We start from the raw sequence: 25,275 nt of genomic DNA on the forward strand, positions 1-25,275 counted from the left end.
AATCATTAAATAACATTTTTACAATAACAATAACATACACATTTGCTGAAGTTAATCAATTACAAATTCAGTCTCTCTGGAGGCTTCCTGACTCGGTCCGGATAACGCCTCGGTGCTGTAGTAGGTTCTTTGGCAAGGTCGATTCGGCTTCAATGCCAGTGTCGGGTTCATCTGGTTCCAGTATCACCGGATCGGAGGTAGATACTATGGGTATCTCTGCTTCATCACTAGGCGTATAGAGTTGTGGTGTAGGTTGTCCTTTTTCGGATGACTATGATCTGGTCAGCATGGCGCCTTATTATGCTTTCTCCAATGTCCACGGTATACATCAGTGGTCCTAATCGTCTGCAAATAGTTCCAGGCTGCCATTTCTCGGTACGGTAGTCCCGGGCCAAAACTGGTTGACCTATCTGGAAGGTTCTAGTTGGCCTTTCATTCATGCTTTGAAATTGCCGGTTCTCTACGTCCCTTCTGACGTTTGGCTTGACCAAATCCAGCCGGCATCTTAGGCTTCTATTGAAAAACATCATGGCAGGGGTTTGGTTTGTAACCATATGTGTTGCATTCCTGTACGCAAACAAGAAGTTATCTACCTTATGTTGTAGATTTATGTCTTCATTACCCATGGCCTTTATGGCCTTCTTGAAGGTCTGGACAAACCTTTCAGCTAATCCATTGGTGGCGGGATGGTATGGGCCGGACGTGTAGTGCTTAACCCCATTGTTTTTTTTAAGAACTTCCTGAATTCTTCAGATCCAAATTGCGGTCCATTATCAGAACAGATCTGTTCAGGCAGCCCATTCCTGGCGAATATGGTCCTTAATACTGTGATGGTTTTTTCCGTGGTGGTGGAGGACATCTTTATTACCTCCGGCCACTTGGAGTGTGCATCAACCGCGATTAAGAACATTGAGTCCATAAATGGACCAGCAAAGTCGATATGTACCCTTTGCCATGGAGATGAGGGCCACTCCCATGGATGTAGAGGGGCTTGTGGTGGGGTGTTTTGGACCTTCTGGCATCCTAGACAGCTCTTGGTCATTTCTTCGATGTCTCCATCGATACCTGGCCACCACACAAACGCTCTGGCTAAGTTCTTCATTTTCACTCCACCCAGATGCCCCTCGTGAAGCTCCTTTAGCACTCTATCCTTGAGTTTGGGTGGAATCACCACTCTGGATCCACACATCAAGATTCCTCGGCACACTGACAGCTGTTCTCTTCTTTGCGAGAATGCTGGCAACAGTGGTTCGCCATGTGCTGGCCATCCCTTCACCGTTAAATCATAGACTCGTGAGAGAGTCGGGTCATTTCGCGTTTCCTTTTCAATGGTAGAATTTGTCACCGGTAGACATTCCACTATGGTCGAGTGGAACATCTCCACTGGGTCCACTGTAGGCGCGATAACCCGTCAGCATTCCCATGCTGTTTTGTTCCTTTGTATTCTATGTCAGACGAAGATCAGCCATGATCTCATTGAATGGCGGAGCAGGCTCGAAGGGCCGAATGGCCTACTCCTGTTCCTATCTCTATGTTTCTATGTCATATTGGTGTGCCCCTAGGAAAAGGGACCACCTCTGTAGCCTTTGCGCTGTCATAATGGGAACGCCCTTTTTAGGGTTGAATATGGAGACGAGGGGTTGATAGTCAGGCAACAAGGTAAATTTTTGTCCGTGTAGGTAATGGTTGAATTTCTTCACCCCCCACACCAGGCTGAGTGCCTCCCTGTCGATCTGGGCATAGTTACGCTCAGCTGAGTCAATGAGCGTGACGCAAAAGCTATCAGCCGTTCCGAGCCATCAGGGAATCTATGCGATAATACCGCTCCCACGCCGTAAGGGGATGCATCGCACGCCAGTCTGATTGGCAGTGATGGGTTGTAATGAGCCAACACTTCCCTGGACGTGATCAAGCCTTTGCATTTATGGAAGGCACATTTACAGTCTTCGCTCCATTTCCAAACTACTCCCGTTTGTAGCAGTGCGTTAAGAGGGTGCAGAACCGTCGACAAGTTTGGTAAAAATTTATGATAGTAATTTACTAATCCCAGGAACGACCTTAATTGTGAGACATTTTCAGGCGCTGGGGCCTTTACGACCGCTTCAATTTTTTCAGGTGACTTATGCAACCCTTCTTCGTTAATGACATGGCCACAATATGATATTTGTTTCTGGAAAAATTCACACTTGGGGCGATTTGCTCGTAGGCCCCGTTCTCTCAGTCTCGTGAGCACCTGCTCCAAGTTGGCAAGGTGCTCGTTGTCGTTTTCTCCTGTTACAAGGATGTTGTCTAGGTAGCATTGAGTCCCCGGAATCCCTTGCAGGACTTGCTCCATAGCTCTTTGCCAGATAGCCGGAGCTGATGCCACTCCGAAAACCAGTCGATTGTACTGGTACAGGCCTTTGTGTGCGTTTATCGTGAGATACTTTTTAGAGGCCTCCTCAACCTCCATCTGTAGATATGCCTGTGCTAAGTCAATTTTGGTGAAACGTTTCCCTCCGGATAGCGAGGCGAAAATATCTTCTATCCTCGGAAGAGGATACTGTACCGTGTGAAGAACTGGGTTTACAGTCACCTTGAAGTCCCCACAGATGCGAACTTTTCTCGGTTCTTCAGATTTATCATTATTCAACGTTTTCTTCATGACCGGGACGATGGGTGTTGCCCATTCGCTCCAATCTACCTTGGATAACACGCCTGCTTTTTCCAAATTCTCCAGCTCTGCCTCGACGGCTGGACGAATTGCGTATGGCACCGGCCTTGCCTTAAAAAACTTGGGAATTGCCGCATCTTCCACTTTTATTGAGGCGGTGGCGCCTTTCAGGGTTCCTAGTTCCTGTTGAAACACTTCTTTGGCGTTAGCCAAGATTTCTTTTAATCGTCCAGGTATGACGTCATCATTGTTTTTTCTCTTACTGGTCACCGTCAGTGCCTGAATGGAGTGCCAGTCTAAACGTATCTTTCTGATCCATTCACATCCCAACAACGATGGACCACCATCTTGCAGAACGTATAAATACAACTTCTGTATATCCTTGCCGTTGTATACAACAGGCACCCTTATTTTCCCTCTGGGGTATACTTTCTGCCCCATATATGTCTTCAAGATAATGGATGTGTCTTTCAAAGGTATATGCGGAAATAGCCACTCGTAATCCCGTCGACTCATGACGGTCAGAGCTGATCCTATATCTAGCTCCATTTTGACTGGGGACCCCGCTATCGTGAGGGTAACCCAAATGGTCTGGTAATCTTCTTTGGCAATTACATTATGTAATTTGAGACAGCTTAGTCTCTTGTTTCCGGAGTCGCTATCGCTCTTCTGGTCTTCGGAGCTACTGTCCGTCATCATTTGTACCTTTCTGTACTTTTCCTTATTGACCTTTTTACTGTCAGCGGATTTCTTTCCAGATCTGCATACACGTGCAATGTGTCCCATCTTTCCGCATTGCCTGCATGCTTTGTCCTTGAACCAGCAGTCCTTCTGGTCATGGGTGGATCTGCAGCAGCGATAACACCTCTCGAAACCCCGTGTCATTTCATGGGTGCCGAAGTCCTGTGGCTTTTGCTGTATCTCTGCAGCTCCTCTTGCTGCTGCTTCGTATGATACAGCCACACTGAAAGCCTTGTCCAGTGTCAAATCTTTCTCAGAAAGTAGTCTTTTCTGTGTTCCTTCGCTTCGGAGACCGCAGACGAATTTGTCTCATAGAGAATCTGCCAGTCCTGCCCCGAATTGGCAGTGCTTTGACAGCTTTTGTAATTCGGTGAGGTAATCAGCGTTACTTTCATTCTTGTGCTGATTCCTCCTGAAGAATTTCAATCGTTCCGCTATCAGCAGCGGTGTTGGGTTTAAGTGCTCCTGTAAGGTATCAACAATCTCCTTAAAATTCTTGTCCATCGGTTTGGCTGGAGTGATCAAGTTTCGTAACAGCCCGTATGTCCTTGCGCCCATCAGATTTAGAAGTACCGATGCCTTTTTATCATCCGCTACTTCATTCGCCTTGCAATATACCTCCACTCTTTCCACATGTGGTCCAATCTTCTATATCACTATCGAAAGCAGTAATATTGCCAGTCTTTGGCATCTTGAAAATCTAAAATGGCGCTTCCCGCGCTTTTCCTCCGTCCCCGATGGATCAAAATGGCGCCTCCCGTGCTTTTTTCTTCCCCGCCGAGTTAAGATGGTGCCTCCCGCGCTTTCCCGCCGCTGCCGCCAACACTGTTCTCCGTGGTTCCCGTTGCGACCTGCAGCTTTTCGCGGTATTTCTATATATATTTTATTTATATATCGCTTCAATAGTTTCTCCGTTACTTGGAGAACCGTTCCCGTCGTGGAGCTGACCCTCTGGGACTTTCCCCTCCCTCTGCTCGGTCCGAACGCCGACCTGCTTTGCAGCACCGGCCGCGCCCTGAGTGCTCCACCCTCTCTCTCTCTTTGCTTCTGCTTCCCGACTCGCTGCCCGGCCCCGTTGCAGAGCCACCCGATCGAGCTCTAGCCCGCCGCAGCCCAGGAAGGATCAGTGCACTACCTGCTACCAGCCCGTTTAGCTGGTGAAACCACAGTTTTTTTTTCTTGCTTCTGGCTTCGACCTTCGTCTGAGGAATCGATCCCCTTGAGGTGCTGCCGAATTGCAGGTAAGTTCGTTTCTAACTCGTCGCCACTGTTAGATCCGTGTGTTAATGGAGACACGGAATGCAGGAGTTGATTTAACAAGTGTTTACTGAACAAAATCTGGAGGTGAACTAACTACACAAGACGCTACACAGGCTTATATACCCGAGTGGTCACTACTGGTACTACAGTATACAGGGGCTTCAAAAACATAGTTCCTCTTAAAGGTACATACACTACAGGAGGGATTGTCCTAGGAGGAGAGATTGAGTAGACTAGGCCTATATTCTCTAGAGTTTAGAAGAATGAGAGGTGATCTCATTGAAACATACAAAATTCTTACAGGACGGTGGCATAGTGGTTAGCACTGTTGCCTCACAGCGCCAGAGACCCGGGTTCGAATCTGGCCTGGGGCGACTGTCTGTGTGGAGTTTGCACATTCTCCCCGTGTTTGCGTGGGTTTTCTCCAGGTGCTCCGGTTTCCTCCCACAGTCCAAAGATGTGCGGGTTAGGTTGATTGGCTATGATAAATTGACCCTTAGTGTTAGGGGGATTAAATACGTGGGGTTACAGGGATAGGGTGGGATATGTGTTGGTGTAGGGGTTACGGGGATCGGGTGGGATATGTGTCGGTGCAGGCTCGATGGGCCGAAATGGCCTCTATCTGCACTGTGGGGTTTCTGTGATTCTGTGACTCGACAGGGTAGATGCAGGGGAGGATGTTTCCCCTGGCTGGGGGGTCTAGAACCAGGGGTCACAGTCTCAGAATAAGGGGTCGGCCACTTAGAACCGAGTTGACCAGACATTTCTTCACTCAGAGGGTGGTGAATCTTTGGAATTCTCTACCCCAGAGGGCTGTGGAGGCTCAGTCGTTGAGTATATTCAAGACAGAGATCGATAGATTTTTGAATATTAAGGGAATCAAGGGATATGGGGATAGTGCAGGAAAGTGGAGTCGAGGTAGATCAGCCATGATCTTACTGAATGGCAGAGCAGGCTCGAGGGGCCAAATGGCCTACACCTGCTCCTATTTCTTATGTGCTTATGTTCTTATGTAGGGTCTTTGTTCATTCCTTGGATACATTTGGCATATACCTAGATATGTGGCCAAATGAAAACGCCTCTCAGGTACATAGGGAACTAAGGTTCACCCATGAGTGTAGTCTGAAACATGGACACCAGACCTATTTAAAGTAAAGGAATCCTAAAAACTTAGTCTAATATTTACTTTAGATGTCTCCTGGGAAGATTGTATGATTAAAAAAAAGTCTGAGGCGCACTCACCGGTGGGAATACTCAGGAACAGACTATGAGCTGGTTGCTGTAACTAGTAACAAGCAAGAGTATTAGAAATGTTAGTGTCAGAAATAAACCAAAGCTGAAAGTGCCAAGCCTGTAAAAGGGCAACTTAAACCTGGGAATCTTAATGTGGGTAAATAGTGAAAGATTGTTTCCATTAGTGGTCGAATGGGGAACAAGGGGACGAAACCAAGGATTCTCACTGGAGGAACCAAGGGGGAAGAAACATAGGGATAGGAGTAGGCCATTTAGTCCCTCGAGCCTATTCAATGAGATCATGGCTGATCTGCGACCTAAATCCATATACCCACCTTTGCCCCATTTCCCTTAATACCTTTGGTTAAGAAAAATCTATTAATCTCAGATTTCAATTGCCATTTGCAGAAGAGAGTGCCAAACTTCCACCACCCTTTGTGTGTAGAAGTGTTTCCTAGTCTTTCTCCTGTAAGGCCCGGCTATAATTTTTAGACTATGCCCCCAGTCCTAGAATCCCCAACCAGCGGAAATAGTTTCTCTCTTTCTACCCTATCTGTTCCCCATAATATCTTGAAAACTATGATCAAGTCACCCCTTAACCTTCTAAATTCCAGGGAATAGAACCATAGTTTGTGTAATCTCTCCTCGTAACTGTGTCAGCTGTGGCTCAGTTGGTAGCACACTCGCCTCTGAATCAGAAGGTTGTGGGTTCAAGTCCCACTCCAGGGACTTGAGCACATAAAGGTAGGCCGACACTCCAGTGCAGTGCTGAGGGGGTGCTGCACTGTCGGAGGTCCCGTCCTTCGGATGAGACGTTAAACCGAGGCCCCGTCTGCTCTCACAGGTGGATATAAAAGATCCCATGGCACTATTCCTCCTGAGGTCTCCACCATCACAGAGGCCAGTTTTCAGCCAATCCGATTCACTCCACGTGATATCAAGAAACGGCTGAGCGCACTGGATACAGCAAAGGCTATGGGCCCCAACAACAGCCCGGCTATCGTGCTGAAGACTTGTGCTCCAGAATTAGCCGCACCTCTAGCCAAGCTGTTCCAGTACAGCTACAACACTGGCATCTATCCAACAATGTGGAAAACTGCCCAGGTATGTCCTGTCCACAAAAAGGACAAATCCAATCCGGCCAATTACCACCCCATCAGTCTACTCTCAATCATCATCAAAGTGATGGAAGGTGTCATCGACAGTGCTATCAAGTGGCACTTACTCACCAAGAACCTGCTCACTGATGAACAGTTTGGGTTCCACCAAGACCACTCGGCTCCCAACCTCATTAGTCGTGGACAAAGGAGCTGAATTCCAGAGGTGAGGTGAGAGTGACTGCCCTTGACATCAAGGCAGCATTTGACCGAGTGTGACATAAAGGAGCCCTCATAAAACTGAAGTCAATGGTAATCGGGGAGAAAACTCTCCACTGGCTGGAGTCATACCTAGAACAAAGGAAGATGGTTGTGGTGATTGAAGGTCATCACAGCCCCAGAACATCGCTGCAGGAGTTCCTTAAGACAGTGTCCTAGGCCCAACCATCTTCAGCTGCTTCATCAATGACCTTCCCTCCAACATAAGATCAGAAATGGGGATGTTTGCTGATGACTGCACAGTGTTCAGTGTCATTCACAACTCTTCAGATAATGAAGCAGTCCATGCCCATATGCAACAAGACCTGAATGACTTTCAGGCTTTGGCCAATAAGTGGCAGGTAACACTTGCGCTACAGAAGTGCCAGGCAATGACTATCTCCAACAAGCGAGAGTCTAACCACCGCCCCTTGACATTCAGTGGCATTACCATCGCCGAATCCCCCACCATCAACATCCTGGGGGTCACCATTGACCAGAAACTTAATTGGACCAGCCACATAAATACTGTGACAACAAGAGCAGGTCAGAGGCTAGGTATTCTGTGGTGAGTGTCTCACCTCCTGACTCCCCAAAGCCTTTCTACCATCTACAAGGCACAAGTAAGGAGTGTGATGGCATACTCTCCACTTGCCTGGATGAGTGCAGCTCCAACACGCAAGAAGCTCGACATCATCCAGGACAAAGCAGCCCGTTTGATTGGCACCCCATCCACCACCTTAAACATTCACTCCCTCCACCACCGGCGTACCGTGGCTGCAGTGTGTACCATCTACAAAATGTACTGCAGCAACTCGCCAAGGCTTCTTCGGCAGACCTGCGACCTCTACCACCTAGAAGGACAAGGACAGCAGGCATATGGAAATACCACCACCTCCAAATTCCCCTCCAAGTCACACACCATCCTGACTTAGAAGTATATCACTGATCCTTCATCGTCGCTGGGTCAAAATCATGGAACTCCCTAACAGCACTGTGGGAGTATCTTCACAACATGGACTGCAGCAGTTCAAGAAGGTGGCTCACCACCACCTTCTCAAGGGCAATTAGGAATGGGCAATAAATGCTGGCCTTGACAGTGATGCCCACATCCCACAAACGAATTTTAAAAAAAGCAGGGGAGTTATCCCCGGTGTCCTGGCCAATATTTATCCCTCAACCAACATAACAAAAACAGATTATCTGGTCATTATCACATTGCTGTTTGTGGGACCTTGCTGTGCACAAATTGGCTGCCACATTTCCCACATTGCAACAGTGACTCCATTTCAAAAGTACTTCATTGGCTGTAAAGCACTTTGAGACGTCTGGTGATCGTGAAAGGCGCTATATAAATGCAAGTCTTTTTCTTTTTTAACTTAACCCTTGGAGTCCAGGTATCATTCTGGTAAATCTACATTGCTCTTCCTCTAAGAGCCAAGGCCAATATATCCTTCCTAAGGTGTGGTGCCCAGAACTGCTCACAGTACTCCAGGTGTGGTCTTACCAGGGCTTTGTACAGCTGTCTCATATCTTCTGCCCCCTTGTATTCTAGTCCTCTAGATATAAAGGCCAGCATTCCATTAGCCTTTAAAAAAAATTATTCTCAGTATCTGTTCTTGACATTTTAATGATCTATGTGCCTGGAACCCCAAATCTCTTTGGACCTCCACTGTTTCTAGCTTTTCACTATTTAGAAAGTACTCTGTTCTATCCTTTTAAGGTCCAAAGTGAATGACTTCACATTTGCCTACATTGAAATCCATTTGCCACAGTTTTGTCCATTCACTTAATCTATTAATATCTCTTTATAATTTTATGCTTTCATCTACACTGCTGACAATGCCCCATATATTTGTGTCATCAGCAAACTGGGATATGTGGCTTTCTATCTCATCATCTAAGTCATTAATAAATACAGTGAATACTGTAGTTGAGGCCCCAACACAGATCCTTGCAGGGCACCACTAGTCACATCCTGCCAATTAGGGTACCTGCCCATTATCCCTACTCTCTGTCTCCTGCCACTCAGCCAATTTCCTAAACAGGTCAATAATTATTCAACATGTCTGCCATTTCCTTAATTTCATTGACAATATCACAGTTATCAAATTTCAAGGGGCCAACATTGCTCTTGACTACCCTCTTTTTCCTAATATAATTGTAAAAATGTTGTGTTGATTTTGATATCCCTTGCAAGTTTTTTTTCATACTCCCTTCTTGTATCTGTTTTGTCACCCTTTGCTGTTCTTTGTATCGTTCCCATTCACCAGGATGTGTGCTATTTTTTGCATTTTTGTATGCTTTTCCTTTATGTTGTCACTTACCTCTTTAGTCGTCTATAGCTGGGGTTTTTTTGGTACGTTGAGCTCTTGCCCCTTAGAGGTATAATAAGCTGGTTCTGTACCACATCAAATTCCTTTTTGAACATCTCCCACTGATCTTCCGTCTTTTTACCCATTTGATTTGCCCAGTTTACTATGGACAGTCTGTCTCATCGCATTGAAGTCAGCCTTGCCTATATCGAGAATCTTAGTAGCTGTTTTGCGCTTCTCCCTTTCAAACACTACGTTGAACTCGATCATATTATGATCGCTGTTAGATAAATGTTCATGCACCATTAGACTGTTAACTAAATCTGGCTCATTATTCATTACTAAATCTAATATGGCCTGCCTCTTGTTGGTTCTAGAACATATTGTTGCAGAAAACTATCCTGAACACATTCAAGGAATTCACGACCTTTATGACATGTGCTTGTCTACTTATCCCAATCTATATGAAAGTTAAAATCCCCCATTAAAACCACTCTGCCTTTGCTACATGCTTGGAGGGGAGGAAGGTTATTGGACTGGGATCTTTCACCACAGGTGGCAATCGAGGGTTCTAGAATTCTGTGAAAACTCTCCTTTATGGAGACTGAGCCCAGGGAATGGATTAGAAATGCTGGCGCTAAGCTGAGTTTAGGACGATGTGTTCTGCGAGAAGTGCCCCAAACACTGAGCCCGCATCCCTTTGTGCGATCTCTTAGTTTGGTTCAGGTCAGTCCGTACCGGTCGGTTTTGACGTGCGAAGTCCAAGTACAGTTCAGCTCTGGCTGAGGCTCCCAGTTCAGAGTGGTCACCTTCTCACAGAACCAGAGTCCAAGGAGATAGGGAGAGATGGGGGTTATTAAAAGTGGCATCGATTGGAGAGCCTGACCACACCATGTGCAGTGCAGGGGGATTCTGGCTATAGTTTCAGGGTGACTATCAACGGATTATAGGATTACTACTGGTTACAGGTAGGATATCGGGGTATTTAACCTATTACTACCAGTTACAACAGAAAATGCTGGAAAAACTCGGCAGGCCAGGCATCATCCGTGGAAAGAAAAGAGTCAACGTTTCGGGTCTAACCCTTTTTCAAAACTGGAAAGGAAATGAAATAGGTCGAAAGGCAGGGCTGGGAGAGAACAAAAGAAGTGAAGAGACATTAAGAGGTATTCAAAACGAGACGAGATGGTGATAGGACTAGTGGAGACAAAAGACGGCTCTAGATTAGGTGTGAAATGTTCTGGCAGAATGAGACAGCTGCCATGTGGGAGAGGGAAAAAAAAGGGGGGGGGGGTGAAGGGCCAAAACAAAGATGTGGATAAAATATAAGCAAAAATGTAATGGGGGCCGAGGTTATGATCTGAAATTGTTGAACTCGATATTGAGTCCGGAAGGCTGTAAAGTGCCTAATCGGAAGATGAGGTGCTGTTCCTCGAGTTTACGTTGAGCTTCCGTGGAACAATGCAAGAGCCCGAGTACAGTGAGGTCTGAGTGGGAATGGGGCAGTGAATTAAAGTGACAGGCGACCGGAAGCTCGGGCTCCCCCTTACGGTCTGAACGGAGGTGTTCCGCAAAGCGGTCACCCAATCTGCGTTTGGTCTCCCCAATGTAGAGGAGACCGCATCGTGAGCAGCGAATACAGTGTACTAGATTGCAAGAAGTACAAGTAAATCGCTGTTTCACCGGGAAGGGGTGTTTGGGGCCCTGGACAGTGGGAAGGTATAAGGGCAGGTGTTGCATCTCCTGCGCTTGCACGGGAAGGTGCCGGGCGAAGGGGAAGGGGTGCTGGGCGTGATAAAGGAGTGGACTAGGGTGTCTCGGAGGGAGCGGTCCCTAGGGAATGCTGAAAGGGGAGGGGAGGGGAAGATGCGTTTGGTGGTGGGATCACTTTGGAGGTGGCGGAAATGGCGGAGGATGATCCGTTGAATGTGGAGGCTGGTGGGGTGAAAGGTGAGGACAAGGGGAACCCTATCGTGGTTCCGGGAGGGAGGGGCAGGGGTGAGGGCAGAAGTGCGGGAGATAGAATGGACACGGTCGAGGGCCGTGTCAACCGCAGTAGAGGGGAATCCTCGGTTAAAAAAGCAAAGGGGATTCTGGGCTTGGAAGGAGTGCAGCGAAGATTCACCAGGCTAATACCTGGGATGGCACCAAAATTTCTCACCATTAAAATTAATGGTCAGAAAATCACATGCAACACACCAGAATTTCCAATATGTGCTGCCACCTAGGCTCCCCACCAATAGAGCCAAGTCAGAAAATGGCCCCTGTATGGTTCACATTAAACAGTAAATTTTACTCCTTGGAAAAGCAGCAGGAAACATGTGTAAACCTTAAAATATTGTGCAGATGTGAGTGCTAGGTATTACAATGGATTAGACACTGCCCTTTCATCTCTGGAACCTGGGTTCAATCCAGCTCGAAATGATGGGATGACAGAACCCCTTTACAGAGATAGACTATGTTGATTGAGTCTCAGTCCAGTTTCTAGTGAGAACAGGCCTGCAGCACAAAACTACCTCAGAATCAGCACGATTTGCCAATCTCAATCCGTTTAAAAAAGGCCACAGGATGGCTGAGCAATGGAAAAACATCAGACAGGTGCACGGAGATGTGCTCTTCTGAAGTTGGGTTGAAATACTGTTCATGGTTGAGGTAGAGTGGAGGAAGCTTTACACTGCAGTTTATCACACTACATCGGATGTGGGAGTGCTATATGTTGACCCCGTTATCTGAAATGCAAAGTGTCTAGTCCCCAGCACTAACACCTTCCCTGTGTTGTGCACGCGCACACACACACACAAAAACAACACAATGTAATGATACAAAGGGATTATAGACAGTAAAGATTTTTTTTTTCTTAACACATCAATAAAATATTTTTAATTACACTAACAGTAACATTCCTTACACAAATTTGCTGTGAAATGCAAGTAATATAGATTCCCATACAAATTTCAAATTTGTTAACAACAGAATAACATATACTGCTGATGAAACCAAACTACGGCTGTGTTGTTAACATTAAACTCACCACTGCAAGTTAAATTGTCAATATTGAAGGGTTCTGTTACATCTGGAGTACACATTAGTGGATCCCTGCAGGGAAAAGAGGTGCAAATAGCATTCCATATAGCTAGCAGCATGCACAGATTTAGTAACAATAGCATGAAGGTTAACTGCAGCAAGCATGCAAGCCTCTCCTCATATTTTAACAGAACACATAGTACATTCAAGCACATGTATCTATTGGATTTCAAAGTCGCAGTATAAGAAAGGATGAACTAATTTTCATCCCCAAATAAGTTGTTTTAAGGTTTAAAGCTACAAAAAAATAGTAGAAAAAGTAAGACAGTGACCCCTGCTGGAAAGTGTGTGTGTGTAGATGTCAGGTGAGGATAGGATCAGACTTTGTGATGCCTCCCATGATTCTAGTGTGTTGACACTCACTGCCTAGACTTCAACATAGGTGAGATACTGCAGGGTGGCTCACGTCTGTGGAACCATAGTCCAGTAATGAAAATTATTAGCAATCTAAATGGAGAATGTAAAGAGTGAGAACTCAGCATGTGTTTCCTTTACTGTGGTCAATTAAAACAGGAGTGGCATCATGCAAAGAATTAGTTTCTACAATGTGACCCAACACACTAAGAACCTTACACTGGTTTAGGGGGTGGGAAATGTGTTCCCTTAAAAAAAGGATGGGGACAGGAGAGCAGATTCAATACCTTGACTGAATCCTCTGCTGTTTAAGAGAAATCTTAATTCCCTCTTACATAGGTAATTGCTTTGCCTACAAGTCAGTGTTATAATGTAAGTGAATCCCAGGACTGCATTAAATCATTCAAAATTTACTCAGTTAATTTTAAAAAGTTGTTTTTCCAAGTACAATTCATAAAGTGTGGAATTTGGCAAGTTTGATTTGCATTTAATTTTATTAATACAACTTGGAGCAGAAAACAGTGACAACTATTCTCAGTTGTTTTTCCAGCAGTGTGCATATCAACAACAACAACTTGTATTTATATTGCGCCTTTAACGTAGTAAAACGTCCCAAAGTGCTACACAGGAACGTTTTAAGACAAACATTTGTCACTGAGCCACATAAAAAGAAATGAGGGCAGATGACCAAAAGTTTGGTTAAAGAGGTAGGTTTTAAGGAGCGTCTTAAAAGGAGGAAAGAGAGGTAGCGAGGCGGAAAGGTTTTAGGAGGCAGTTGCAGAGTTTAGGGGCTTGGCAGCTGAAGGCACGGCCACCGATGGTTGAGTGATTATAATCAATCAGAGATGCTCAAGAGGGCAGAATTTGAGGAGCACAGATAGCTCAGGAGTGGGGGGGGGGGGGTGGTTGTGGGGCTGAAGGAGATTACAGAGAAAGGGAGGGGCGAGGCCACGGAGGGATTTGAAAACAAGGATGAGAATTTTGAAATCGAGGTGTTGTTTAACCAGGAGCCAATGTAGGTCAGCGAGCACCGGGGTGATGGGTGAACGGGACTTGGTGCGAGTTAGGACATGGGCAGCTGAATTTTGGATGACCTCAAGTTTACATTGGGTAGAATGTGAGCAGCCAGTCAGGAGTGCGTTGGAAAAGTTGGAAGCTCATTTCAGGGTCAAATATGACTCCAAGGTTGTAAACAGTCTGGTTCAGCCTCAGACAGATGCCAGGGAGAGAGATGGAGCTGATGGCTAGGGAATGGAGTTTGTGGCGGGGACCGAAGACAATGACTTTGGTCTTCCCAATATTTAATTGGTGAAAATTTCTGCTCATCCAGTACTGGATGTCGGACAAGCAGTCTGACAATTTAGAGACCATGAGAATATATTTGATCCTGAAATGAGCATCCAACTTTTCCAATGCACTCCTGGCTGGCCTCTCACATTCTACCCAATGTAAACTTGAGGTCGAGAGAAGTGGTGGTGAAGTAGAGCTGGGTGTCGTCAGCGTACATGTGGAAACTGATGGTGTTTTCAGATGATGTCACCAAGGGGCAGCATGTAGATGAGAAATAGGAGGGGGCCAAGGATAGATCTTTGGCAGACCCCCAAGGATCTAACGATGTGGGAGTGGGAAGAGAAGCCATTGCAGGTGATTTTCTGACTACAATTAGATAGATAAGAATGGAACCAGGTGAGTGCAGTCCCACCCAGCTGAACGATGGTGGAGAGGCATTGGAGGAGGATGGAGTGGTCAACCATGTCAAAGGCTGCAGACAGGGTGAGAAGGACAAAATGGGCATGGATTTGGGAGGCAACAACATGTTCAAGGACTTTGGACAAGAAAGGGAGGTTGGAGATGGATCGGTAGTTTGCAAGGACAGAGGGGTGATCAAATCAAATCAAATCAACTTTTATTGTCATTGTTAGTGCACAAGTGCAGTACAACGAAATGTAGGCTTGCGGCTCCCGAGAGTGTACATTTAGATTAAGACATTTAAACATTCAACATACATTTGGCTTGTAATACATTAACATAAACATAACCATAATAAAGTGCATTGGCAGATGTGCAGGCTTTAGAGTTTATTTGTGGAGTTCAGTAGGATGACAGCCCTGGGAAAGAAACTGTTCCTAAATCTGGTCGTACGGGTGCGAATGCATCTGTAGCGTCTCCCAGATGGCAAGAGGGCGAACAGACTGTGGCTGGGGTGGGTAGGGTCTTTGATGATGGACCGTGACCGCCGTAAACAGCGTTTCTGGTATATGTGCTCTATGGTCGGTAGCCGGGTGCCGGTAATGCGTTGGGCAGTTTTGACTACCCGCTGCAGGGCTTTCCGGTCATAGTAGCTACAGCTGCCATACCATACTGTGATACAGTTTGTCAGGATGCTCTCTATTGTGCAGCGGTAAAAGTTAGAGAGGATCAGGGGTGACAGGTTACATCCCTTCAGCCTCCTTAGGAAATATAGGTGCTGCTGGGCCTTCTTCACCAGAGAGGAGGTATTGAGGGACCAGGAGAGGTAGATTTGAAGGAGAGGGACAATACCTGAGGAAAGAGAACCATTAACAATGTCAGCTAACATGGGAGCCAGAAATGGAAGTTGGGTAGTCAGCAGTTTAGTGGGAATAGGGTCGAGGTAGCAAAAAGTGGGTCTCATGGACAAGATGAGCAGGGAGAGGTCAAGAGGGGAGAATGGAGAGAAAATGGAGCAAGATGAGAGTTCAGGGCTAGGGCAGGGGGGGGAACCTCAGAGGAATTTTGGCCCAGTGGGCTAGGGAAAGGAAGGGAAGTGACAGAGGTAGCTAATCGGATGGTCTCAATCTTAGAGACAAAGAAGTCCATGAGCTCCTTGTATTTGTTGTTGGAGGTGAGTGTGAAGGAGACAGCGGAGAGGGGTTCAAGAAGACGGTTAGCAGTAGAGAATAGTAGTCGGGGGTTATCTTTACATTCCAGAATGACTCTGGAATAGTGAGCAGTTTTGGCAGATGAGAGCAGGACCTGATCATGCTTTGTGGTCCAGCCAGATCTGGCGGTGAATGGCTAAGCCAGTTGTCCGCCATATCCGTTCAAGTCTGCATCCCTTGGACTTGAGGGAGTGAAGATGTGGTACGTACCAGGGAGAATGGCCAGGATGAGAAAGCGTAATGGTTTTAATAGGGACTAGGGCATCAAAGGTGGTGGTGGGGGTGTGGTTGAGTAGATCGGTAGCTGCAGAAATGTTGTGGTGAATGGAGGGCCAAAGGCTGGACAGTTGGGATTTCTTAAGTGCAGTTGAGAGAGAGTTGGGAGAGAATTTTTTCCAAGGGCGGTCACAGAAGGAAGTAGGGTTGGATGGGGGGGGGGGGGGCGAAAGGGGGATGTGGGTGGACAGGGATACAAGGAAGTGGTCAGAGATAGCCTTACCTGCGATTGACAGGATAGGAGTAGCGAGGCAACGAGAGATGGCAAGGTCAAGGGGGTGGCCGTGAATATGGGTTGGGGAGTTCACATGGAGGGAGAGATTAAGGGAGGATAGTGAACTCAGAGGAGAGAGAGCATCATGAACAACAACAAAAAATACTGAGCTGAAAGGAACCTGCATTTGAAAATAAACACATTAAACCAAACTGTAAAATTCTCAAACCTAAAGCAGCTGTCTTGGATTCCTCTTTCCATACAGACATCTGCATTCATGTCATCACTAAAAATGAGGACAAAAAGGGATAAGTAATGTGGCAAAATTCACAACATTCTAATCTCATAACTACCAACATTAAGATTATTTACTGGCTTAAGTAGTCATTGCATATTGTTATCACTGAAGCAAGTATGGAATTGATCATTACTATAATGGATTCTCCCTCTATTTTATTGAGTATTCTAAAATTTAACACACTTAAAGTATACAATAGAGATTTCTTTCCTAGAGTGCCACCGATCATTTATGAAAGAGATCATATTTATAGGTTTCTCAGGAGATGTAATTATGATACTGAAAGCATGGGGGGTGGTGGTGGCCACTGCATTTAAAATTACGCCATCAGAAATAAGGCTACAACACTAGCATTGATTTACCAATCTGCACTCCCTTCATCCAAATTCCCACTGGGAACATGTGATTGGTGAATTTACCATATTAAGAAACCAAGGTGGTAGGACACCTCCAAAGCCAAAAAGAAATTAAAAGAAAAGATAGGTAAACTAGGAAGAAACACAAGTGCAAAACAATTAGTATAAGAAGAAGGACCAAAATAGGCATTATGTATTGAATGGAATAGCGATGCAGTATACCGATCAGAAAAATAATTGGGGAGTTCCTTCTAGGTGAAAAAAAAATTGAAACCATCAGTCTACTTTATGGCTACAGTGAAAACAGCAAAGTATTGAGAGCATTAGTAGACAGGCAGAATGCAATTCAAAAGAAGTAATATTGGTACTGATTAGACTAGATTTGGAGTACCATTAGGAAGGATATTTCTGCTCATGAGAGGGCAGCATAAAGACAAACAAGATTCTCAACCATGACTGAGGAACCAAAGTTATGAGGAAAGGTTGAGTGTATTCTTGTTGGAAGAGATTTCTCATTTGCCTAATAGAAGTTTACAAAATTTTGAAGGGACTTGATAAAATTGACCAGACAAATTGTACACAATGACAAAGGATACAAAAACCAAGGAAAATAAATTTGAAAATTAGGATCAAAACAATGGGGTAGAGTTTCCTCTAGGTTGTGCTGGTTTCCAGTGCAATTCGCCCAAACCAGCACAAAAGATCGAGGAATTTCAAGCGCAAATTACATCCAGCGCAAATCAGGTTTCCGCGACCTTTCACGCTAGTTTAAAAAACATCGTGCTAGAAGCCAGCCCCTCCCACAAAACTGGCCACGGCCCCAGATCAAATTAATCACCATGGCGAGTTTCTGCTAATTGCATCCGTTTGAGGGCCTTCGAGGAGGCTCTTAAAATTCAGCTGCTTTTTTTGGGGGTGCAAGGGCACCTTTTAAAAGATTTTAAATGTTTTTTAAAGAAATTTACGAAGAAACTGATGTACACCAATGAAACTAGTAAGTGGTTCTGTATAGTTTTTTAAATAAAAGTCATTTTCAGTTATTTAAAATCAGATTACTCACAGGCAGTGGACTAAACACTCTGATTAAAAATGCTTATTTTGTGATAAGCCCATTTTTAGCTGCATTAATAAAACTGCACCAGGTACCACTCTTAAATATATCAAGGAGCACTCTTTAAATGCAAAAAAAATTAGGTTATTAAACGCTGCCCGATTGCGCTGGTTCATGGGAGATTTTATATTTGGTGATATGCAAATAAGTTTGAGCAGAAATTTGAGCAAAAAAATTCAGAAAACTAGCGCAATTTTCACCCGGAATGCCAATTGCGCCCAAAATGGAAACTCTACCTTGAATTAACACTAAAAATTCGTTGGGAATTCTTGCTGCGAGTGCTGTATTGAAGGGCTTCCTGTGTTTAATACAAAATTTGATGCCTGCACTAAGACATGAGAAAACCTAGAAACATTCTAGGAATAGGCGAGTTGTGGGTCAATCAAATAGAATAGAAAATATAGCACAAGAAACTTTGGGCTATCCGGAGGTGAGCTATCCGGCAATCTGGAGCCACCGGCAAAAATCAGCAGCCGTTTTTTATTCTTTTTGTTTGTTTTTTTTGCTTTGTTTGAACAGTCAAGCTGTGCAAGGTCTGTAGCTATAGCAACAGCTTCAGCTACAGAGCTTTAGGGCCACACGAGTGTTTAGAAGCTGTTGCTAAGCAACAGTGTTTGTTGTCAAATACGGAGATAAGAATCTCCGTATCTCTCAACATTAACTCTGGAGAGTACGGCAGTTTTGAGGCAACGGCAGCAGCTTGGTCCCGTGGGTGCCGGATAGCACAAAGTTTCCTGCACCATACTTATGTTGTGAAAGAGAACAAAAAAAATAATCTGAGGGGCTTGTGAAGGGAAGGTCACGTGGGTATGGATAGGCTACTATACGCATGGCATATAGAATATAATGTGAGGGGTATAATTTTTCCGACTACATTTTTAGCAACATTTTTATATGAAGTACAGGGATCCCAACTACAAGACTCACAACTCAGCATCCACAAAGGAAGAAGTTTGCTAAGAATTGATACTTGACCTCACTTTATATAAATGGTTTGGGGATGTTATATATAGCCTGTTTTAATATTGTGAAACCTAGTGAAAGAAGTTTAAAATTAAAATTCACATCTTGAAGAAAAGTCTTGGTAATTTAATGAGGTGTAAAATGTGGGTTATTGACTTTTTTTTTTAAAGAATGATTTAAACATACTAAGCTGTGATATTGGTGAACATGTTAAAATGTATTAGGTACCCTTTATATAAAAAGGTAATAGAATAAAGTTTTGTTTATAAACATTTATAGGATTAGTCTAGTAAATAATACAGCAATGATTGTGTTCTACTTCAATGGATGGACAGCAGAAAAAATACACATCCTTGGCACCCTGAGGAAGGCCTCACAAAAATTCAATTAGATTTGGATGATCTGTACCTTGGACCCTCCAAATCCAAAGTGTGAATTTATCCAAATGCTCATTCTGAATGAGAATGTGAATCTCCAATGAGAATGCCTCTTACCATATATTATATGAACTGTTGTCTGACGAAACGGCAGTAATGTCAATAAAAATGCTGGATCGCATGCTTGAATAATTCACTGTCCAGAAAGTAAATATAGAACATGGCTATTCCAAGCACCCTTGAAATTGTACAATGGATTCTGGTAAATTTAACAAATGTAATGTTGCTCTATCATGATCAAACAGTAAAACACAGCAAGTGTCTGAATCTTACACAGCATGCATATTCCTTGATGTTTGTTCTCCCTCACATTCAGTGTAATTTACGATGCTCGATCTGTTGCAGCCCTCACAGACTGTATTCTTAAGGTCCATTAGAATATTGGTTAGGTCAGGATTCAAGTCCTCGTGAAGACCACTGGTCCTGGACACTGCCTGAAGTTTATACATGGGGGGAAAAAAAAGTTATAATTCAGCTATTTCTGTGGAGTTAGTAAAAAGGCTCAAGTGAACATTAATTTGCAACTCAAATTTGCTCAAGAATTTGAGCTGGGGAGGAGACATTGGGGGTAATTTTCATCTTCACCATTTGGGCAGTAAACCGACAGGATGGATCATCAGCCCATTATAGGAACCAACCGATTTTCATGTCCACTGATTGCACTCTGTCAGCTTACCACCCAAGCGGTGAAGGTGAAAATAACCCCCATTTTCTTGAGTCACAAGCTTTCTGAAAAGCTCCCTACTGATGTACTTGGCTTTAAACCTCTCACAGCCTTAAACCAAAAGTTTACATTGAATGAAATGTCCTGCTATAGTGACGCAATTTCCTCCAACAAAATTTCAATGGAAAAAGTATACGGAACACCTCTTAATCTGTTGATTCAGTTTGGCACTTACTTACTCCATGATCTGACTTAGACCTATTGCAAATTGATAGTGTTTCAACCAGAATCAATGTGATGCCTACTTCCTGGAGATATACACTTCTCAGCATAAAATATTAACAACCATTCTTGGGCAAAATTACACAAGAGACTAAATAATTTATTCATGTATGAATGTTGTCATTAAGAAGATGGAAATGACTTTTGTGATTTTTCATAAAATTCAATTTCATCTTCTGATGTCTATGCATTACATTCTCTTCTAAATACTACTGAAAATTGAACCTGTGGTTGGGAAGTTTATTCATAGCTGCTAAAGATTTCCAGTAAAAAAAATTGTACCGTTCCGATCACAAGCAGTACGCAAATAAATCAATCATCATGGTCGAGGGAGGGAAAGATACGTATGTATTTTGTGTGACTGATTTGTTCAATTAGACTGCAGTAATTTGCCCATTGTGCATGGAGCGTTGACAAGCTTTGCCTAGGTACTGACACAACATCTTTGTATCTCTCTAGCAGTGGACTGGAAAACAGCAATACTGCAAATGCAGAAACAAGCTACATAATAAGAACATAAAAAATAGGAGCAGGAGTAGGTCATACTGCCCATTGAGCCTGCTCCGCCATTCAACAATAACATCAACTACAAGTTGTATTTATATAAAGAAAAAAAGAAAAAATGTATTTTTATAGCTCCTTTAATGTAGTAAAACGTCCCAAGGCGCTTCACAGGAGTATTCGAAGACAAAAAAAAGACACCGAGCCACACAAGGAGAAATTAGGGTAGATGACCAAAAGCTTGGTCAAAGAAGTAGGTTTTAAAGAGCGTCTTAAAGGAGGAAAGAGAGGTCAAGAGGTGGAGAGGTTTAGGCAGGGAATTCCAGAGCTTAGGGCCTGGGCAACAGAAGGCACGGCCACCAATGGTTGAGCAATTATAATCAGGGATGCTCAAGAGGGCAGAATTAGAGGAGCGCAGATATCTCTGGGGGCTGTAGGGCTGTAGGATATTAGAGATAGAAAGGAGCAAGGCCATGGAGGAATTTGAAAACAAGGATGAGAATTTTGAAATCGAGGCATTGCTTAACTGGGAGCCAATGTAGGTCAGCGAGCACAGGGGTGATGGGTGAACGGGACTTGGTGCGAATTAGGCATGTGCAGCCGAGTTTTGGATGACCTCAAGTTTACGTAGGGTGGAATGTGGGAGGCCAGCCAGGGGTGCATTGGAATAGTCAAGACTAGAAGTAACAAAGACATGGATGAGGGTTTCAGCAGCGGATGAGCTGAGGCAAGGGCGGAGACGGGCGATGTTACGGAGGTGGAAATAGGCGGTCTTAGTTACGCTGTGGATATGTGGTCAGAAGCTCATTTCAGGGTCAAATATTTCACCAAGGTTGCAAACAGCGTTGTTCAGCCTCAGACAGACGTTATGGAGAGGGATGGAGTAAGTGGCTGGGACCAAAAACAATGGCTTCGGTCTTCCCAATATTTAATTGGAGAAATTTTCTGTTCATCCAGAACTGGATGTCGGTCGAAAGAAGTGATGGTGAGGTAGAGCTGGGTGTCGTCAGCGTACATGTGGAAACTGATGTTGTGTTTTCGGATGATGTAGATGAGAAATAGGAGGGGGCCAAGGATAGATCCTTGGGGGAATTCAATAAGATCATGGCAGAACTTATACATCAACTCCACTTTCCTGCCCTATTCCCATATCCCTTGATTCCCTTAGTGCCCAAAAATCTATCGACCTCAGCCTTGAATATACTCATCGACTGAGCATCCACAACCCTCGGAGGTAGAGAATTCCAAAGATTCACAACCCTCAGAGAAGAAATGTCTCATCTCAGTCCTAAATGGCCGACCCCTTTTTCTGAGACTGTGATCCCTACCTAGTTCTCGACTCCCCAGCTAGGGGAAGCATCCTCCCATCATCCACCCTGTCAAGCCCTGTAAGAATTATATATGTTTCAATGAGATCACCTTTCATTTTACTAAGTTCTAGGGAATATAGGCCTAATCTCCTCAATCTCTGCTCATTGGACAGTCCTCTCATCCCAGGAATCAATCTAGTGAACCTTCGTTGCACTGCCTCTAAGGCAAGTATGTCCTTCCTCAGATAAGGAGACCAAAAAACTGTGCACGCCAGGTGTGGTCTCACCAAAGCCTTATATAATTGCAGCAAGACTTCCTTACTCATATACTCCAACCCCCTTGCAATAAAGGCTAATGTACCATTTGCCTTCCTAATTGCTTGCTGCACCTGCATGTTAGCTTTCTGTGATTCATGTACAAGGACCTCCAAATCCCTCAGAATACCAACATTTAATAGTTTCACCTTCAAAAAAATATTCTGCTTTTCCACTCTTCCTACCAAAGTGGATAATTTCACACTTCCCCATATTATAGTCCATCTGCCACCTTCTCATCCAATCACTTAACCAGTCAATATCGCTTTTTGCAGCCTCTTTGCATCCACCTCACATCTTACTTTCCCACCTAGCTTTGTATCGTCAGCAAACTTGGATATATTACACTCTGTCCCCTCATTGATATAGATTGTAAATAGCAAGAGGCCCAAGCACTGATCCTTGCGGCACTCCACTAGTTATACCCTGCTAACCCGAAACTGACCCGTTTATTCCTACTCACTGTTTTTTAACCAATCCTCAATCCATGCTAATATATTACCCCCAATCTCATGAGCCCTTTTTAAGAGGATTAAATTAACTGTTGTAGAAATTCAGGAAACAGCCATATGCTGGCATATTCATTTGAACACCAATTACAAATACTTCTTGAACATTCTGAAGTAGCCACATGTCACAGAGACGCTGCTTGAATTTACAGCACCTGAAATCGAATCTGGTTAAGTCTTATTTCCTTGCCCTGCAACCTACTGTAAAAATTAAACCATAATGAACGCTCTAATTGACGTCTGAACAAGTTGCACTTCCTCGTATATGGGTACAGAATTTGCTGCAATGGTTATATTGGAGACAGACCCCATCAGTTAGACTGATGGCAAAATACTGCGGATGTTGGAAATCCGAAATAACAACAGAAAATGCTGGAAAAACTCAGCAGGTCAGGCAACATCCGTGGACAGAAATTTGAGTTGACGTTTCGGGTCGAACCCTTCTTCAAAACTGGAAAGAAAAGATGGATCGGAGGCAGGGCTGCGATCGGGCAAAAGAATAAAAGAAACAAAAGAAGTAAAAAAGAGACAATGAAAGGTGTTAGAAGCTAGACGAGATGGTAATAGGCTGAGATTGGGTGTAAAGTGTACTGGCAGGGCAAGGGATAGCTGCCAGGTGTGAGAGCGAAACAAAAGGAAAAGGGGGGGGGGGGGAAAGGAGTGGAAAAATTACAAGAAAAAATGAAATAGGGGCCAAGGTTATGATCTGAAATTGTTGAACTCGATATTGAGTCCGGAAGACTGCAGAGTGCCTAATCGGAAGATGAGGTGCTGTTCCTCGAGTTTACGTTGAGCTTCCGTGGAACAATACAAGAGGCCAAGGACGGTGAGGTCCGAGTGGGAATGGAGCGTTGAATTAAAATGACAGGCGACCGGAAGCTCGGGGTCACCCTTACGGACTGAACGGAGGTGTTCCGCAAAGCAGTCACCCAATCTGTGTTTGGTCTCCCCAATGTAGAGGAGACCGCATCATGAGCAGCGAATACAGTATACTAGATTGCAAGAAGTACAAGTAAATCGCTGTTTCACCTGGAAGGGGTGTTTGGGGCCCTGGACAGTGGGAAGGGGGGAGGTATAGGGGCAGGTGTTACATCTCCTCCGCTTGCACGGGAAGGTGCCAGTTTTGAAGAAGGGTTCGACCCGAAACGTCAACTCAAATTTCTGTCCATCAGTCAGACTGTTGTGCGCCCTAGTGTGATCCTCCAGTAGCACATTTATGCCAAAATCTGCTGGACAATTGATTCGAACAAACAGTAGCAAGCTTAGCAGTGAATCACAAGCAGCGCAGTCAATGGCCAAAGTAAAACATAGAAACATAGAAGATAGGAGCAGGAGTAGGCCATTCGGCCCCTCGAGCCTGCTCCGCCATTCAATGTGATCATGGCTGATCATCCAATTTCAGTACCCTGTGTAGTGTATGTACCCGTCTATCTTTAAGGGAACTATTGAATGTAACCGTTCACCTTTAAGGGAACTACTTTAGGTGTGGCACTATTTGTTTGGCTTCTGTATACTGTAATACCGATAGTGACCACACCAGTATATAAGTGTTGTGGCAGGATTGCTGGGGCAGATTCGCCCGGACCTTCGAATAGTAAAGACCTGTTTGTTTGTTACTTCTGAAGTCTGTGTATTTATTAACTGCACAACCCACAGACTTTACAGTGGCGACGAGTCCGATCGTACCCTGCGGCAAGACTACCAAAGCAAGAAGAGCGTCGAAGAGAGGCAACCGCCCTCGTCGTGCTGCTGGAAGAAAACACGAGGCTGCAGCAGGAGAAAGGTGGAAGACTTTAGCAACAAAAGCTTCCGTCTGCAACAGGCACTGACTACCCCTCTACCACGGTACAGAGTGAGCCGATCAGCAGGGAACAAGGCGGCCGAAGAGACTGTGAGTAGGGGAAGGTGTAGAGAATATCCGGAGGATAAGGGCAGAGCACTCGACCTCGGTCGAGGGGGAGCTGAGCCGGTCAGAAGTCGGGTCCAACGGCGTCGGGTGACAGCCGGACCGCGATCGGCGGGAAAAGCCGGGCAGCACCGCAGCCACGAAGCGCTGAGACTGGGAGTAGGCGCGGGAAGAGAAACCCAGCCGCAGCCGGGGAGGGAAGCGCCGGTCTGCGAGAGGGCTGGGAGGCGAACAGGAA

The 25,275-nt window shown here is 44.8% G+C and overlaps 1 protein-coding gene across 4 annotated transcripts in view; it reads right to left on the reverse strand.

Annotated features, from left to right (window-relative positions):
- The window catches only part of LOC147123048 (coiled-coil domain-containing protein 158-like), a 249,213-nt gene that overhangs the window by 28,173 nt on the left and 195,765 nt on the right, over positions 1-25,275 (reverse strand). For 2 of the 4 annotated variants that reach the window (XM_085964352.1, XM_085964360.1), the window contains 3 exons: positions 19,824-19,984; positions 16,615-16,671; positions 12,589-12,653 (listed from right to left, as the gene is read on the reverse strand). In XM_085964352.1, coding sequence (XP_085820478.1) covers positions 12,589-12,653; positions 16,615-16,671; positions 19,824-19,984 — 283 coding nt within the window. The other 2 variants (XM_085964371.1, XM_085964379.1) reach the window with 2 other exon arrangements.

Source organism: Somniosus microcephalus, chromosome 2 (genome assembly GCF_052327205.1).
Source record: "Somniosus microcephalus isolate GS21.2 chromosome 2, FLI_Smic_1.0, whole genome shotgun sequence".
Lineage (NCBI taxonomy): Eukaryota > Metazoa > Chordata > Chondrichthyes > Squaliformes > Somniosidae > Somniosus > Somniosus microcephalus.